We start from the raw sequence: 17,118 nt of genomic DNA on the forward strand, positions 1-17,118 counted from the left end.
GGCTTTGCCAAGAGCGTCCGGATGGACGCTCGCAGGCTGGGAAGGAATCCAGGACTACGCAGCAGACCCCGCAAGCTACGGGAGTGAACCCTAAGAAGCCCACAACACGCACTCTGCCTCCGAAGTAAGTGTCGTGGATTGTGGATATGTGGGGGTGATCAAACTGCCTTTGGCTGTGGGCTTGCGGGCTTGTGCGTTCTACGCTGGCTGTGTGGTCCTGTGGGCAGGAGCAGTCGGGACCCAGAGACCTGCGGTGACTCCCGGGAGCGACCAAGAGACGGGGCGAGACGGGACGTGTACGGCCACGTAGGTCCCACCGGAGACTGGTGAGGAGAGTGGGCGTACTCAATATTTCTACGCGGAACTACAGCAGAGGCGTGTAAGTGTGACGTCAGCCCTGACCGTGTTTTTAGATTATTTTATCCCCGTGGCCTGCCTCCGATTTAATTTGTGTGCAGGAGGACGCCGTGGAAGTGAGCGTAGCCAGGACACTGACCACGCCTGTCGTGGCTGTACCCTCACCTATATTGTTTATCAATTGGTATTTTTAGTGTTATCAACTGGACTGTATTTTTAATTTGTATTGAATAAATTGTAAATGAGAATCATTATCTTTCCTTATATTGGGACTGTTGCTCTCAATACATTGGGTTCTTAATATTTATATTAGTTTTTAGCAAAATATTCCATCCATCCATTTTCTACCGCTTGTCCCTTTTGGGGTTGCGGGGGGTCGCTGGAGCCTACCTCAGCTGCATTCGGGCGGTAGGCGGGGTACACCCTGGACAAGTTGCCACCTCATCGCAGTAGCAAAATATTATTAGATTTTAATATTTCACCACTCGGGTCCATTACATTTACATAATTCACCCACGGAACTTTAGTTATTAGAGATTTACGTCAGACGGTTTTCACGGGACACATTTCCAGCATTGTTGTTGCACTAATGAGCCACGGATGAGGGGATGCTGCTCCGTTATTGATTTAAGTAAAGTCTGAATGCCATTAAAACAGTTAGTACCATCTTTTGACACTTCCTCAACTCCCGTCCTTGCATGCTACACCGATACAACAATGATGACGGGGAGAAGACGCTGTCGAAGAGGAGTCATGTAAATAAGACCGCCCACAAAACGGCACATCCTAAAGCAAAAGTCAGAAAACGACTTGAAGATGGTCTGTAAAACGTAATCAATGCAACATTTTGAACCACCATTACATGTTATGCAGACCACAATGAAGTGTTTTAAATCTAGAAAAAAATCATATTACCCCTTTAATGCGCCTTATAATACGGTGCGCCTTTTGTATGAAAACAGACCTGAATAGACCCGCTCATCGGCAGTGCGCGGAAAAATTCCTGAAAAATAGATAAACCTTCGCCCAACTTCAATTGTCATAGTTAATTACATACTTAAACAAAATATATGTTTAATGGGTCAGCATACATAATGACACATTGTAAATAGAAATTTTATGGGATCTTTTGAAGTACCAATATAATGGAAAAATAAATGGTGCTTAAATGATTAATTGTTTTTCGTTTTTTCCGTTAAATCATATCCAATTATATTTCCAATTCACAAGGTATGCGAAAACTTTGTCGAAACATCCACAAAACGCCACAATGTCAAACTACCATTTTGAAAACTTCTTCAAAATTTCTGCAGATTCAGGATCTGATGACATCACAACAAGAACTTCTCTTCCTTTTTCTCACCTTTTACAGAGCGCTGTAAGTGGCGGCCCATCAGCGTTCCTGTTCTGTCACCCTGTACAATGTACTGTATGTCTGCTCTTGAACGGGTTTTTGCTGAAAATTACATTTTGTTGTACTTGTGCAATGAAAATAAAGTTGTGATGAGCCAATGTTTTGTTTAAGATTAGGATTGCCTTAGTTCTGCTTCAGCACCCATGTGTTTGTGTTACTGGTTGCCATGGGTGCTGATTATGTTCCTTTGGTTAGTGTTCGGGACGCTCACCTGCTCCCGGTCACTAATTAGAGAGCTATTGATTCCTGCCTCTTGCCACACTCTGGCAGTTTTGTTTACGACACGCTCTTCTTGTTTCTCGTTCCTGTTTTGGCTAGTCTTTTTGCTAAGCGTTACCCTAGCTTCCTGTGCCGTAGGCACCTCTTTGTATTTTGGCTGATTTATTCCAAATAAATCATTCTTCCTACCTGCGATACGCCTGCCATCTCTGCATCTTTGGGTTTAGGACCAACAGCAATTCCTGACAAAAATCCTTCCTTCCGTCTTTTCCTCAGACAGCAGACCAGTCATATTGGAAATACACTAACATGGAAACGAGATGTGCTGTTTATCATTCACGTTCTCTATGTAAGACAAGAACACATGTTTTTCTTTTTTTATGCATTCTGAATCGTACATAAACGTTTGCAAAAGTGAGCTAACAAAGGAGTCAACGTAGGCTCCTCTATTCTGGCCAAAAAGCCCTCTAAATAGCCATCCAAAAACAGCCAAAATTACACCATTATCATCTTGTGACCTGAATATTAACCAAGTATTGGCAATATTGTTATAAGTGTTAATGCAGGCAATCCATTTTAGCGGTGGTGTCCTGTGGCTGCTTCTGCTTCGTCTGTAATCTAAATTGGTAAAAGCTAATTCTAGATTATACATCATGTCTCTCACCTGGATAGTAAAGGAAAGATCGAGAGACTGGTCAACTTTGACGTCCAACTCAGACCCCGAATTTGCAAAAAAGACGCTCGTCTGTGTTTTTTTAATTTGTAACTTTTCGCAAGTATTGTGATTGATTCTTCATTTAAACTGGATTATGTGAACATCCTGTCAGTCCACTTCCCAGCAAAAGCAGACGTTGTACAGTAAGTGTTTTTATTTATTATGGTTTATTATGGTTACTTGCTATGTCTTCTTGTCTAGCGCAATACTGCTGCATAATTATGTGTTTCATTAAAGGTGCATCTGATTAGCACTCAACTTCTGGGGCTTGTTGCTCCTCCCCTGTCGATTTGGGGTCGGAAATATAAGGTTATATATCATAATTGGTCCCCAAAAAGTTGTTGTTTTCCCCCACAGTCTGCTATGATTAGGAATTGTTGTTGTTGAAGGGAACTGTGGTTCCCACATGCACATCGCGGATCACGTTACAGGCTTGCTTATTATCTCACAAAATGTCTAAATATTTATTTATGGTATTCACAAGTTTTTCGGTGTTATAAATCAGAAATATATGATCATTGCTTCAATATGAAGTCAACTTGTTTTTCCATTATACTGGTACTTTAAATTCTCCTCAATCCTCAGTCCTGAAACTTTGGGCATCATCTCTATTGTCTTAAAAATGGATAGCGCCAGAATGGATATATTGTTTGTTTAATTAGATAACTGTTAATTCACATAAAACACAGAGCACTCATGGTACTCATAAATTGCAGCAGTTGTAAAAATATATCAATCAAAACAAAGTACTCATATCTCAAATCAATATTTCCTATTGAAATTAATATAAATAAAATATATTTTGTGCTGAGACCCCAAATAACAGCACATTTTTAACAGTGTTGTTTAACAATGCTTTTTAAGAAGAAAAACAAACTCATATTGAAAATTGTAACAAAATCAATACAATAGAATGCACTAAAACAACTACAGTAGTTTTATTCATTAATGTTGGGGATTGATGGATAGACCGGATATGACCAGATATAAGGGGAGGCACTTACGGGTAAAATGGTGGTTGTTGTTGTAGAAAGAAGTCTGATAATAAACTCACCGACTCAGAACTACTGCTCTCTCGACTCCCACAATGTAATCATAATGTACAGCATTTACTGCACCTTGGAGACCAGACTTCACTGGTGTCTCCTGCGTTCTTTTCATTAAATGTTAATGGTCGTATGCATGTATGCCTTTGTGAGGATAGTTGAACACCTTTGGCTGTCATTATCATAGCTTTTATTGACGAGTCCTGATTCAGTATAGCCCATATTATAAAATGGTCATGTTTGTTGATTATTTCTTTCTTTCATTGTTCCGCTTTTTCTCCTCAGCACTGTCCTTCATATTTACTTTCTTCAGACCCAAGGTTGAAAAAAAAGTTTTGCTGATCTCGAGCTATCAATCTGCTATCAGATGTTGGGAAGATCTTCAAGGTTTACTGTAACATTTGCTACGCCAACAAGCAGTCGAGAGATATCTGAAGGCGACTCGTAACCAAAAGTTTTGCTCGCCACTCAAAAAAAAAATAAGAGCAGAGACTGCTCGTATCTCAAAATATTTGTAAGTGGGGCAATGGTAACACTGCATGTGCATCTGTACCAGATGTCACATCTATAAAATGAAAACACCAAAGAAAGGACATCTGATTTCTCTGAGTATTTCTGTGTCTCCTTACTCCGAGATGGGGTTTATGGTGGGAGAAGGTAAGGTAAAAAGAAGTGTGAATTACCGAGTGCATTAAAATAAATTGTTCTTCAAGATCCCCTGCGCCTCGTCTCCTGTATCTTGTCTAATACCTTGTGTGTGTTTGTGTGTGTGTTTGTGTGTGTGTCTATATACTTGTAGACATCATTCTCAACGTCAAGCAGGTCATAGGCCATTGCCTGCAGCGTGAGCTCATGTAGAAGAGGTGACACTGGATCAAATCCTCGGTCCAGGATGATTAGTTGACTACGGCACTTATCTGGGCCCTGGAGGAATCAACAAAAAGTATAAATTACAAAAACTGCAAATATGCTGTTGAGCAATTCCAAGAACTATTTCCATGAATAATTGTTGAAAAACGGAGGCCTTCACACAAAGCTAAAACCTCTTCTAAGGTCTGGTTGGTATCCCTGCATTGCATGCACACCGTTCTGCCCATTGAAGTTAGCTTATAGCTCTTGCCCAGAAAGAACATCAGTAAAATTAACCTTTTTCACACATTGTGCGTGCCATGCACCAAGTTGCTGTGTCTATTACGCCAGATTACTGAGTCTGACTGGAATCTTGCTCCCACTATTGTAATGGGGCAAACAGCTTTCCCTTGTCGGAAATATTCTCACTATATTTTCTAGGGTTGTACGTTATACCGGTGCTAGTATAGTATCGTGGTACTAATGAATCAAAAACGGTACTATACTCTGTTTTAAAAGTACTGGTTCCCCAATTGTTTTTATTTATTTATTTTTTATGTTAAAACACAAAATAACCAGATATTAACAGTAAATTAACAAGTGGATTAATAATCCATTTTAACAGCTTGTTCCTCATAATTTTGACAAAATAATATAATGATAAATGACACAATATGTTACTGCATATGTCAGCAGACAAATTAGGAGCCTTTGTTTGCTTACTTACAACTAAAAGACATGTTGTCTAGTATGTTCACTTTTTTTTATTTAAGGCTAAAATTGTTCTTCGATTGCAATAAGAAACATATGTTTAACGTAGCGCATGATTTGTTGTTAAAATAAAGCCAATATTGCAATTTTTTGTGGTCCCCTTTTTTTTTAGAAAAGTATCAAAATACATTTGGTACAGGTACCAAAATGTTGGTATCGGGACAACCCTGTGGATTTATTTTTTTTTTCTATAATTTGTCCTCCCTATGCTACTAACGCACATCCCTTATTAGGTTTCACTATGGAAACGCTGCATGCCTTTTCTCTAGAAGATGCCATCATTTGAAGTTGTCAGGTGATACTTGGTTTTGTGGTCACACGTATCCTCTTTTCCAAGTTATACTTTTAATGTGGGACAAATGCACCTGGCTCCAATATTTTCCACACCCGTCATCATCTAATAACAGCAGACTCCAAGAAGTAGAAGCTAGTGAAAATTAAGTGAAATGAAGCGATCGGCTCCGTTTACTTTTAGGAAATAAATCTCCAGAGCAAAGTTCTCGAGCAAAGTCTGTGTAGTTGCCGCATCAAGTCTAGTGGCGCTTCTGTTTTTAGGAAGTAAGTAGTGTTGCCTAAAATTCATTAACAAATGACTGTTTTTCAGTAATGAAAAATGTAAATGGTATTACTGTCTGGAATTTTATCGCGGTTTATCATTATACCGTTTAACGTTACATCCCTATATACCACACATATTTTAAAGTTGTATAATATAATGATTAAGATAAGCATTTAGTTGTGCATTTAGTTGTGCATTTGTTTGTTCATCCATATCGCCCACCTCTCCCATACTGGGGTCAACAGCCTTGTAGCTATCCAGCTTGTCTTGAAGCATCTGGGCCAGAACAACACAGTCTTTGTACTCCCTGGATAATACAAAAATAAAATATACTGTATATTAGATTTATTACCATAAGTTAGTAGCATTTGTAACAATAATTGTTTTTTCAGGATACAGCAAAGATTTGAGATGTTTGTCATATGTTTAAGAAGAGATGTATATTTTTTGGCAATTCTAATTTGTAAGGGGGCAGCACGGTGTGACAGGGGTTAGTGCATGTGCCTCACAATACGAAAGTCCTGAGTTCAATCCCGAGCTCGATATCTTTCTGTGTGGAGTTTGCATGTTCTCCCCGTGACTGCGTGGGTTCCCTCCAGGTACAACGGCTTCCTCCCACCTCCAAAGACATGCACCTGGGGATAGGTTGATTGGCAACACTAAATTGGCCCTAGTGTGTGAATGTGAGTGTGAATGTTGTCTGTCCATCTGTGTTGGCCCTGTGATGAGGTGGCGACTTGTCCAGGGTGTACCCCGCCTTCCGCCCGAATGCAGCTGAGATAGGCTCCAGCACTGCCCGCGACCCCGAAAGGGACAAGCGGTAGAAAATGGATGGATGGATGGATGAATTTGTAAGGCATTAGAAACAAGTGAGAATGTGTTGTATGCATGAATAAACTTGCTAAACGTTTCTAAGCTCATATTTTGCAGATAATAGTCATGTACCAAATACAAGTGTATTATAAGCTAATTTTGGCTGGTAAGGTTGGTGATAAAAATGTATTCTCATCTGAATCGAAATTCATACATAGTAAGATTTTGAATCGATCCAAAATTGTCAAGAATTGGTTATTGAAAATATGTGTAGTATCTCAACGGTCTCCGTAGAGCAGTAGTTCTTCCGGCAACATTGGGGGAGCAGTCATAGCCATAGGCAGTGCTAACCTGGAGCATAACGCTAGCTATAGCTAGTTTAGATATTGTTAATGTTGCAGCATGAAGAAGAAACAATAAAGTCAGCCCCGTCTTCAATGAAGGCATGTGTTTGGTTGCACTTCGGATTCTACAATTTCCCGAGTGAGAAGCTTACTTAACATGACATATTCAATGTAGTAATGTTACGGTTGTCACACTGACAGTGCTAACATGCTCCTGTGTGTGCGTGTGTGTGTGTGTGTGTGTGTGTGTGTGTGTGTGTGTGTGTGTGTGTGTGTGTGTGTGTGTGTGTGTGTGTGTGTGTGTGTGTGTGTGTGCGTGTGTGTGTGCGTGCGTGTGTCTTATTGAGAGCTCAGCCTATTGGAGATTCCCTTAAAAATGCGGCTTAATTGATGGTTATATGTATTTTTATTAGGGTTGTCAAACAATTAAACAATTTAATCGCAATTAATTGCAATTTGTTCACAGCTAACTCAAAATGAATCCCGATTAATCGCAGATCGATATCATTTTTCAGACAAAAGTTTTTAACAACATGCAATGTTTTTTTAAACATGCATTTTAAACAGCTTAACACAAAAAGGACATAAGCACGCTTTTAATGACAATAACAATCACAATCACCAATAACAATAACGTTTGTACATTGCATTGGTGCCTTGCCAGATTTTGCATTTTGTAGGAATACAGAATTTGTCTTGCTTCTGTAAGAACAATTGCATGCCAGGAGGAACTACTCATCCCTATTTAGACACTAGTTTCGTGCATTAACAACACAAAATGTGAATTGTTACGATCATAGTTTGACTGCCAAAGATGCCCGGCAATGCAAAATGTGACATTCCTAACTGAACAAATGTTTTTGATATTCTGTAAATAACGTGTTGTACTAATCATATTTGTTTTGCAGCATGACAATGTATTAACCTTCTCTATTTATCAATAAAGTGTAATATTCAGCCTGAGAAACATTCTGAGGACAATCAACCAGAACATGTTATAAAAGAATACAGACTTTATTTCAATCTGCCACAAAATGTCCTCCTTTATATTCCTCAATTTATGTATCAGCATTTATTTAGGCAGAATTATCACAGATTATACGCCAAAACATCCCCAACAATCAAAGCACGAATGCAGGGTAAGACATTTTTGAGTGTACTACTCTTGTTCGACCGAATGTGACGCATAGCTCTATTATTGTGAAGCTGGAGTGTGTGATTGGTCTGAAAAGAAGTGTATCGACATTTTTTGACCTTGTGAAAAAAAAAAAGAATATTAAAGACTTCCTGCCTCTGTCTTTACTTTCTGCTGAGCTCAACCAATTACCGTAACAAGCCACACTTTATTGCCTCAATGCACTCAACCGTAATCTAAACACAGAAGTGAAGCTCCTCCTCTCTGTAAGCGGCAAAGCGCACCGGCTTGCATTTGCTCCAATGATGACGTCTTGCGGCGATCAAAGATTAAATAGTCTTGTCTTGTTGGGAGAACCACTTGCCATAGCTTTGGATATGATATTTCCATAATGTACACTTTTTGTGGATTTCTGCTCGCTATGCATTCGCTTGTGGTTCAACAGTACATTTTCCAACACAACGGAATAGACAGAGGTTCAAAAAGGAGTCAGGTCGTGTGCAATTTCTCAGCTGTTCGTCTTCTTGCTTAAGATATTTACTTTACTACTAAAAACGTTTTGAATCAAAAAAATCTGCTTGAATCGAGAATCAATATCTGGATTAAATCGTCACCCCACAAATTGTAATCAGATCGAATCGTGAAGTAATGAAAGATTATTGATATTGAGTTCAGGTTTTGGTTGGACGGCCAGAATCTCACAACGTTTGTCGACCATAAGCCACTCACTTACATTGCCAATACTTTTAAGCCGTGGTCTGGTAGATAGCAGTGTCAGCTTTCTGGTATATCGGAGTATACGCCTGACATCCAGTGATGGGCAAGATACTTGTAAAATGTAGTAAGCTAAGCTACAAGTTACTCTTGATTAAATGTAGCTAAGCTACAGGCGAAGCTATCCCCAGAGAATTGTAGCAAGCTGCACTACAAGCGAAACAACAAAAGTAGCTTGCTACCTTAAAGCTACATTATATAAATATATAATTTAATGTACAATTTTCCAACAAACAAGATTACTCGTCGCCGCCATCTGACTCTTCGACGAAGGTTGCAAGGACATATGGCCAGGCGACCCAACGCCGAGTCCTCCCTCCGCCCCCCCGTGACTTTGGACTTTTTTTGTTTTTGTTTTCAAGAACGTCTGGTATCCGTTTTGTTGGGGGGGCGGCAATCTGTCACGGCTGGTAACACCAGGCCGTGCCTTATGTTGCGTTTTGTTATTGTTCTCCTGTGTTTAGTGCTTGTTCCTGTCCTGCGCTCTTATTTTGGTGGCACTTCCTGTTGTGTTGGTATTTTTTCGTAACTGTGTTGCGCCTGCCTTTGAGCACTTTTTCCCTCACCTGCTTTCTGTTTGTGATTAGCACTATATAAATTGAGCTTGCGACACCATGGGTTTGTCGGGAAATTATTTTCATTATTTGCCTTTTGTTTTGTCAGTTTAATTAATAAATACCCCTTTTACTGCACGCTGCTGCCTCGTTCGTTTGCATTCTCAAAATCACTACAAACTCCGGCGTCTTCCACGACGCCTCACTTGTCATCGTTTGACAGTGACATGATACAATGCACATTAATGAACATATAAAATACAAATGTGACAGATTGTAGCCAAAGGCTGAATTCCATTCATGGTAACCTGCTGGGGATCTCATTGCAAAGAAACAAGCCCAGGGCTCCCACTAATTCAGCTGAGTTGTATTTTTCATGCACTTATTTTTGCTGTATTTATATAGCACAAGTGGAAAGCCGGAAAATAATGCCTACATTAAACCAGTTTGTGGTGCAAAAAAGGTTGGGGTCCCCTGGTCTACATAACTAAAACAAATTTCTAAAGACGAGATTCCCTCTGCCATCTTCCATTAGGTGTTTTTTTCTTTTAAATCGCCCGCTTGAGTATTCCCTCTTTTCTTCTCTGTTGTGATTTTCCTTCCGGGTTCGATGACCCGCCCTATCCTACCTCTGATTGGCCTGTCTGTAATGTTTTGCCCTAATCTTAACCAATCGTGACTCATCATAGAAAAACAATCAATCATCATTGATTTTTCCCGTATATTTGTGTCCCCTGCCCAGGGAGTTGCACTAGTCCATTTCTCTCTTTCTTTTCTCTTTCTGTTGTCACTCTCTCTTCTTTTGTAGTTTGTAGCTTTGCAGCTAAACTACCCGCTATATGTGTCTAAAAATAGCTAAGCTACAGAAATCGCTAATTGTTTAAAAAGTAGAGGAGCTACAGCTAGGCTACTGGGAAAAGTAGTTAAGCTATGTAGCTTTTACATAGTGTTGTTGTGATCCGTTGCCCGGATCATAGTCTGTTTATGTTTTCGGTTCACTTGTGTTCTCAGCACCTTTTGAGTTTGTGTGTCTCAGTTGCCATGACGGCAGATTACAGTCTCCTGCCTCTGGTTAGTGTTCGGGACGCGCACCTGTTGCCCGGGCACTAATCAGGGGGCTATTTAGTCTATGCCCTGGCCTCACTCGGTCTGGCTTCCTAATTTGCTTTATGCAACAGTTGACAACATTTGTTTCCTGCTCTATACCTGCTAGCTTCCACGCTAGGCTATTTTGCTTGCTAGCTCCCACGCTAGCCCATTTAGTTTTTGCCTTAAGTGCTATGAGCACGTTTTCTTTGTTCTGTCTTGTTTATTCCTTAAATAAATCATTTCCTACCTGCACGCTGTGTCCGAAACCCGTCTGAATTCCTGGAAGAACAAACCCCGCATCACGATGCGACCCGGTCGTCACAAGTGTAACCCAACATCTAAGTTACATTTAAACTGGCACTGGGAGCAGGTGGGTAAAGAGTCTTGCCCAAGGACACAACAGAAGTGGCTTGGATGGCGGAAGCGGGGATCGAACCTGGAACACTCAAGTTGCTGGCTTGGCCACTCTACCAACCCAGCTACACCGCTTTTAGGGACAAAGTTTCTAATTCGCAGCTGACTGGGAGCGGTGTGTAATCTTAAGGTGCCTAACATTGTGTAAACATCTAATGTAATGCAAATAATATTATAACCGCTTAATGCGAGAAAATTTGCACTACTTTTCGGGAGTAGGTACAGATGTATGGATATGCAACAGAGTTTGAAAGGTCTCCGTAGCTTAAACTGTGTGAATGATCATGTCAATAAATTAAAGTCATTGCGCCTCTCTGCTGCGGAGGCGCGCCCGTTGGCAACAGTCATTATTGGTTATTTTATTTTTGATACAGCACCAGATCAGGATTCCTGGCATATAGAACATCTGTGTATTTATTTTCATATAGTAGAAGTTATCAAATTGTATATAACTGATGTGACTACGCTATTGGCGTGTTTGTGTTAGACTCTACACAAAATTTACATTAGTGTTATATCAGCATGAATACAATTAATTAGTTGATTATGTTAAGTATTCAGTGGTGCAGATTAATTAGGTGCTCGGATCAATACTGTATCAAAACTTAACTTTTGAATAAAATTCAAATTTATTTAGGTAACATTCTTCAAATGAATGATGTTTTATGGCGTGTGCATTATAGCTGGTCTCACCCTCTGTATCGAATTCCAGGATATTCTTTAAGAGTAGCGCATAGAGTGGCAATCTGTTCAGCACAACCCTCAAGCATGTTGTTCTTTACATCAGCTTTGAAGGGGCTGTAAAAGTCCTGAAAGGCATCCACTTTATCCAGGGAAAAAACCTAGACGAAAAAATTAGCAAACATGATGTTAAACCATTTGTCCACACCAGCGGTATATTTAAATATATATATATATATATATATATATATATATATATATATATATATATATATATATATATATATATATAGGGCTGCCAAACGATTAAAATATTTAATCGCGATTAATCACATTTCGTTCATAGTTAACTCAAAATTAATTGCAATTAATCACAGAAAGATATACTTTTTTGTCATTAATAAGTGTACCCCTAGACAGATCATTTTTAAGTTTTAAATATCATGACTGGACAATTGATTTGCTTTAGAGAAATGTTTTTAAACATTATGCTTTTGAAAAAAACAGCTCAACATGAAAAGGATATAAATCCGTTTTTAAAGAGAGTAAAAAAAATACTTGCAGTTGGTGTCTCGCCAGAATTTCTATTTTGTAGTAATACAGAATTTGTATTCTTGCTTTAAGAGCACTTGTACTTAGAGGAGAGGAGCTACACTTGTTACGGATCACACTCCTGCCACCTCTCTTCCTGCTGTGCAGGCAATCATCAATCAACACACCTTCCCATGATGAGAGACCTGCCTACTTAAGCCGGCGCGTCTTGCGGTCCAGTGCCAGAACGTAGCTACTCGTACCCGTACAGTAAGCCTATTACGTCTCCAGCTTTCCTTGCATGTGCTTCATCGCTCTCTGTGTTCTTCCGCCGTCGTGCTCATTGTGTCCTGTGTTGTGTTGTCATCTAGCTTCCTGTTTTCCTTCTCCGTTGTCGGGCAGTGTATCTCGTCTTCCCGGATCCCCTCTGGACTCTCTGCTGCCTCTCTGGATCTCAACCTCACACCTGCTCTCTGACCACAACGCCTCGCTCCAGCCCTTGACCTTACGCCTGTCTCTGGACTTCCGAGCCTGCCTTTCCCTATCTGGACTTCCGCCTCGATTCCAACATGCACCTTCAATACTCTCTGGTAACAACCCACATACTGTATACTTACCACACATAGTCACACTACATTCATTTGGATTACGTACACACCCCACATACGTTCTCTTGTGTTAATAAACACGCTGTCAGCTAACGACGTCACTGTCTCCTTGCCGTCTCCTTCTCCCGCTGTACCAGTACAACACTTCCTTGTTTAGATAGCAGTTTCATGCATTAGTGACACAAAATGTCAGAATGTCATCCAGGATCGTTTTTACATGTTTTGCACAAGACTAGGTAAAAGTATACATACAGTATATATGTATTCTCCCACCTCCAAAGACATGCACCTAAGGATAGGTTGACTGGCAACCAGTGTTGGGTTAGTTACTGAAAAGCAGTAACTAGTTACAGTTACTAGTTACTTCATTTCAAAAGTAACTCAGTTACTAACTCAGTTACTTACACCAAAAAGTAATGCGTTACTGTGAAAAGTAACTATTTAGTTACTTCTTTTTTCCCCCTTTTTTTAAAGCTCCAATTAATGCCCTTTTAGCCTTCATTTCAGTAGTGTTATTGCACTGGAGAATAATACAATGTGTTGATCAACTTGACATGCATTTGCATCACTCAACTCTGCTAAGCCATGTGGTCTACATACAACACACAAAGACAAAGATATGTTACAAAGGCCAATTTGTTTCTGGCCAGAACAAATTAACAAAACTATTTTAAATAGCTGCAACATAACATACATAAGTAACAAACAGCATAATAACAGCATAGCTGTAAAGCAAGAAAGGCACACACTACATACACAAAGTCTAACCAGGCATTTTCTTCCTCAAGTAATTCTTATACAAAATCATGTCTGAAACCCAGAACACTACACATTTCCCCAGTTTTAGTTTAGAGATAAGGAAAGTTTGGCCTGGCCCACCAGCATCCCTCTTTATGTTTGTGAACTCTATAGTCTATACATTTAGAGTGATGTGATAATCAAACACTCTAGAAGTCTAGAATGAAAGAGTATATACGAGAATTGACAGCAACGTTCCCTCTAAGGAGTGCGCATGTGCAATTGCGCACTGCTCAAGCGTCCTCTGCGCACGGCAAATCTATGCCATGCACAAAATCAAATAAAAAAATAAGCGCATAACAATTTTCGACACGACATGGACACGACAGAGAAAACCGTTTTCGTCATCATTGTTCAAATATTGTAACGTCTGTCGAGACGCTTTGAGGACATGAATTCCATCCATCACTTTACTGAGCAAAACTCTTTACTGTCGGCCATAAACACATCACCAAAACATTAGTAAAAAAAATTATATCTAGCAAAACTGGTCATTTTCTGCAGTACAAACCAGACCAAAAGCAACTTTGTTATATCAACAGCAGCCGCTCGCTCTCTCACGTGCGCCAACACTTGCACATATGGCACTTAGCCAGTGATGCGTTTACAGCCACACAAAAAGTCGGACAACTCCAACACCACACATAAAGTGTCATTCCAGGTCGTTACACTATGATTTACCAATCAAATGTGTGCTTATTCTAGTGTCATTTATTAGGAATCTTAATTTATAAATATTAATCATGAAATGCTGTTAGTATATTAAATAAATACTAATAAAAATATATTTTTTACAAACAGGAAGTTGCAGGAATGTACACATGATCCCCTGCTTACATCTCATTGTGCAACATGTGAATGTTTTAATGGGAACTAAATGCAATGTCTGAAAGGGGTACAAATTATTTCCAAAGCAGGACCTCCGCCCAGACAAACAATACAAGTACACAGTTCATGAAAAACAATATTTGTTGCTATTGTCATTGTAAGTGGGCCTAAACACTTATATTAGAAATGGAAATGACTGCTGTCATTTGATTATAATAAGAGAATGTTGTCTGTCTATCTGTGTTGGCCCTGTGATGAGGTGGGGACTTGTCCAGGGTGTACCCTGCCTTCCGCCCGAATGCAGCTGAGATAGGCTCCAGCGACCCCGAAAGGGACAAGTGGTAGGAAATGGATGGATGGATGGAGATGTAAGTTGTTATTTAGTGAGGTTTGGGACAGGTGTGCTGCTGGTGTAGCCACAGTGTGCACATCTAAAGTTGCTCACATGGACTCCACTCAATGCTCAGGGACTTTTTGCATTTGCTCACACACATGAACAATTAGAGGGAACATTGATTGACAGAGTGTGTGTACCTTCAACGGTGAATGGTGGTGGTGGAGGTAAAGTGGCATCAGAGTCTCTGTCTCTCTTTACTAGCTTCGTCGAAGCATGTTGCTATGTAGCGTGTTTCAGCAGATTTGAATTGCTGTTTTGGGCAGTAGATGGCATCTTTGATCCAAAGCACAATTTACATTTAACTAAAATGTTATTTTCTTTGTGCTCGACAAAAGAAAAGTAGTGAAAATATCTCCATGTTAGCAAACTCGACTTCTGCTCCGCCATGATCAGACACGCCCCCCCCCCCTCGCTCCCCACACTCACACTCAGACACACCCACACAGAGCGCATGTCTCTCTCTCTTCTCCGGCTTGTGACACAAGAAGAATCAGAACGACACATAAAACCTCCGATAAAACACACTTTATACTACATAAAAAGTAACGTAAAATAACGCAGTAACGCATCATGTAGTAACGGTAACGGAGTTACTGAATATAAAAAAATAACGCGTTAGATTACTAGTTACCGCCGAAACTAACGGCGTTACAGTAACGCGTTACTTTGTAACGCGTTAGTCCCAACACTGCTGGCAACACTAATTTGGCCTTAGTGTGTGAATTTTGTCTGTCTATCTGTGTTAGCCCTGTGATGATGTAGCGACTTGTCCAGGGTGTACGCCGCCTTCCGCCCGAATGCAGCTGAGATAGGCCCCAGCACCCCCGCGACCCAAGAATAATTATACATATATATATATATATATATATATATATATATATATATATATATATATATATATTATATATATATATATATATATATATATATATATATATATATATTATATATATATATATATATATATATATATATATATATATTAGGGCTGTCAATTGATTACAATATTTTGTTCATAGTTAACTGTAAATCAAACTCGATTAAATGCAGATAGATATCATTTTTCATCATTAATAAGTGACAGACAGATCATTTTCAAGTTTTTAAAACCAAGACTGGACAATTTGTTTGCTTTAATGACATTTATATTAAGCATTATGCTTATTTAAACAGCTCAACAAAAAAAAGGACATAAACACACGTGACGGTAATAAAATATCAGTAGTGCGCTGTGACTACTCGCTGTTGCTGTTGCGAAAAAGCTAAGTATCGTTCTATCTGTGTACTTTTATTTGTTTTGCAGCTTTCTTTACTACTTCCCAAACATACTTAGTAGTCCTATTTAACTTGCAAATCACCCGATCTCTGTCTCACCACCCCTCCCTCAGCTAGCTAGCTGCTAAGTTAACGAAGCTAGCGCGGAGAAGGCGGCGCCGGTCTGAAGGATTCTGCCCCCGCATACCGCGACCACTTCCCTGAAGACAGCAGGAACTTCACTCGGTGACAGAAAATACCGTGAGTATGGCTCCCTGCGCTTTGTGCACCGTTCTCATGGATAGGCTGGCTTTGCTCGAGGGCCGCCAGTTAAAGCAGTATAATCTCGTAATTTTAAATGTTGCAGACACATCTGCTAGCGTTAGCTGTAGCGATCTAACTAGCCCAGCTTATAGCAGCCCTAAGTGGCCTATAAGCAACGGGGAACCGGTTGAGACGCATAATAGATTTAGCCCTTTGGCTAGTCCTACACCCCAGTCTACCGGGCACCACACCTTAGTCATTGGGGACTCCATCACCCGAAACTTAAAGCTTAACAAACCAACCACAATTAAGTGTATTCCCGGGGCCAGAGCACCTGACATTGAAGCTAATCTTAGGGAGCTAACTCACAACAGGCCTAGTAAACACATACGACAGGCTAATCGCACCACTAGTTATGCGAACATAGTTGTACACATTGGCTCCAATGACACTAGGATGAGACAGTCAGATATTACAAAGAGAAACATAGCCAGGACTTGTAATCTCGCTAGAAAGATGTCTACGCATCGGGTAATTGTCTCTGGCCCCCTGCCTGCGAGAGGCAATGATGAGAGATATAGCAGATTAGTGTCGCTTAACAAGTGGCTGGCGAGCTTCTGTAGACAACAGGGACTAAAGCAATTCTCTTAGAATAATACACAACACATATAATGTTTTTTTCTGCAGTGACTGTGTCAGAGGTG

General features: G+C 40.0%; 1 protein-coding gene across 8 annotated transcripts in view; it reads right to left on the reverse strand.

The window, feature by feature from the left end:
* Positions 1-17,118, reverse strand: part of stxbp1b (syntaxin binding protein 1b) — a 161,238-nt gene that overhangs the window by 63,340 nt on the left and 80,780 nt on the right. For all 8 annotated transcript variants that reach the window (XM_061928641.1, XM_061928637.1, XM_061928638.1 and 5 more), the window contains 3 exons: positions 11,747-11,895; positions 6,153-6,237; positions 4,545-4,675 (listed from right to left, as the gene is read on the reverse strand). In XM_061928641.1, coding sequence (XP_061784625.1) covers positions 4,545-4,675; positions 6,153-6,237; positions 11,747-11,895 — 365 coding nt within the window. The remainder of the gene's footprint in view (positions 1-4,544; positions 4,676-6,152; positions 6,238-11,746; positions 11,896-17,118) is intronic.

Source organism: Nerophis lumbriciformis, linkage group LG33, assembly GCF_033978685.3.
Source record: "Nerophis lumbriciformis linkage group LG33, RoL_Nlum_v2.1, whole genome shotgun sequence".
NCBI classification, from domain to species: domain Eukaryota; kingdom Metazoa; phylum Chordata; class Actinopteri; order Syngnathiformes; family Syngnathidae; genus Nerophis; species Nerophis lumbriciformis.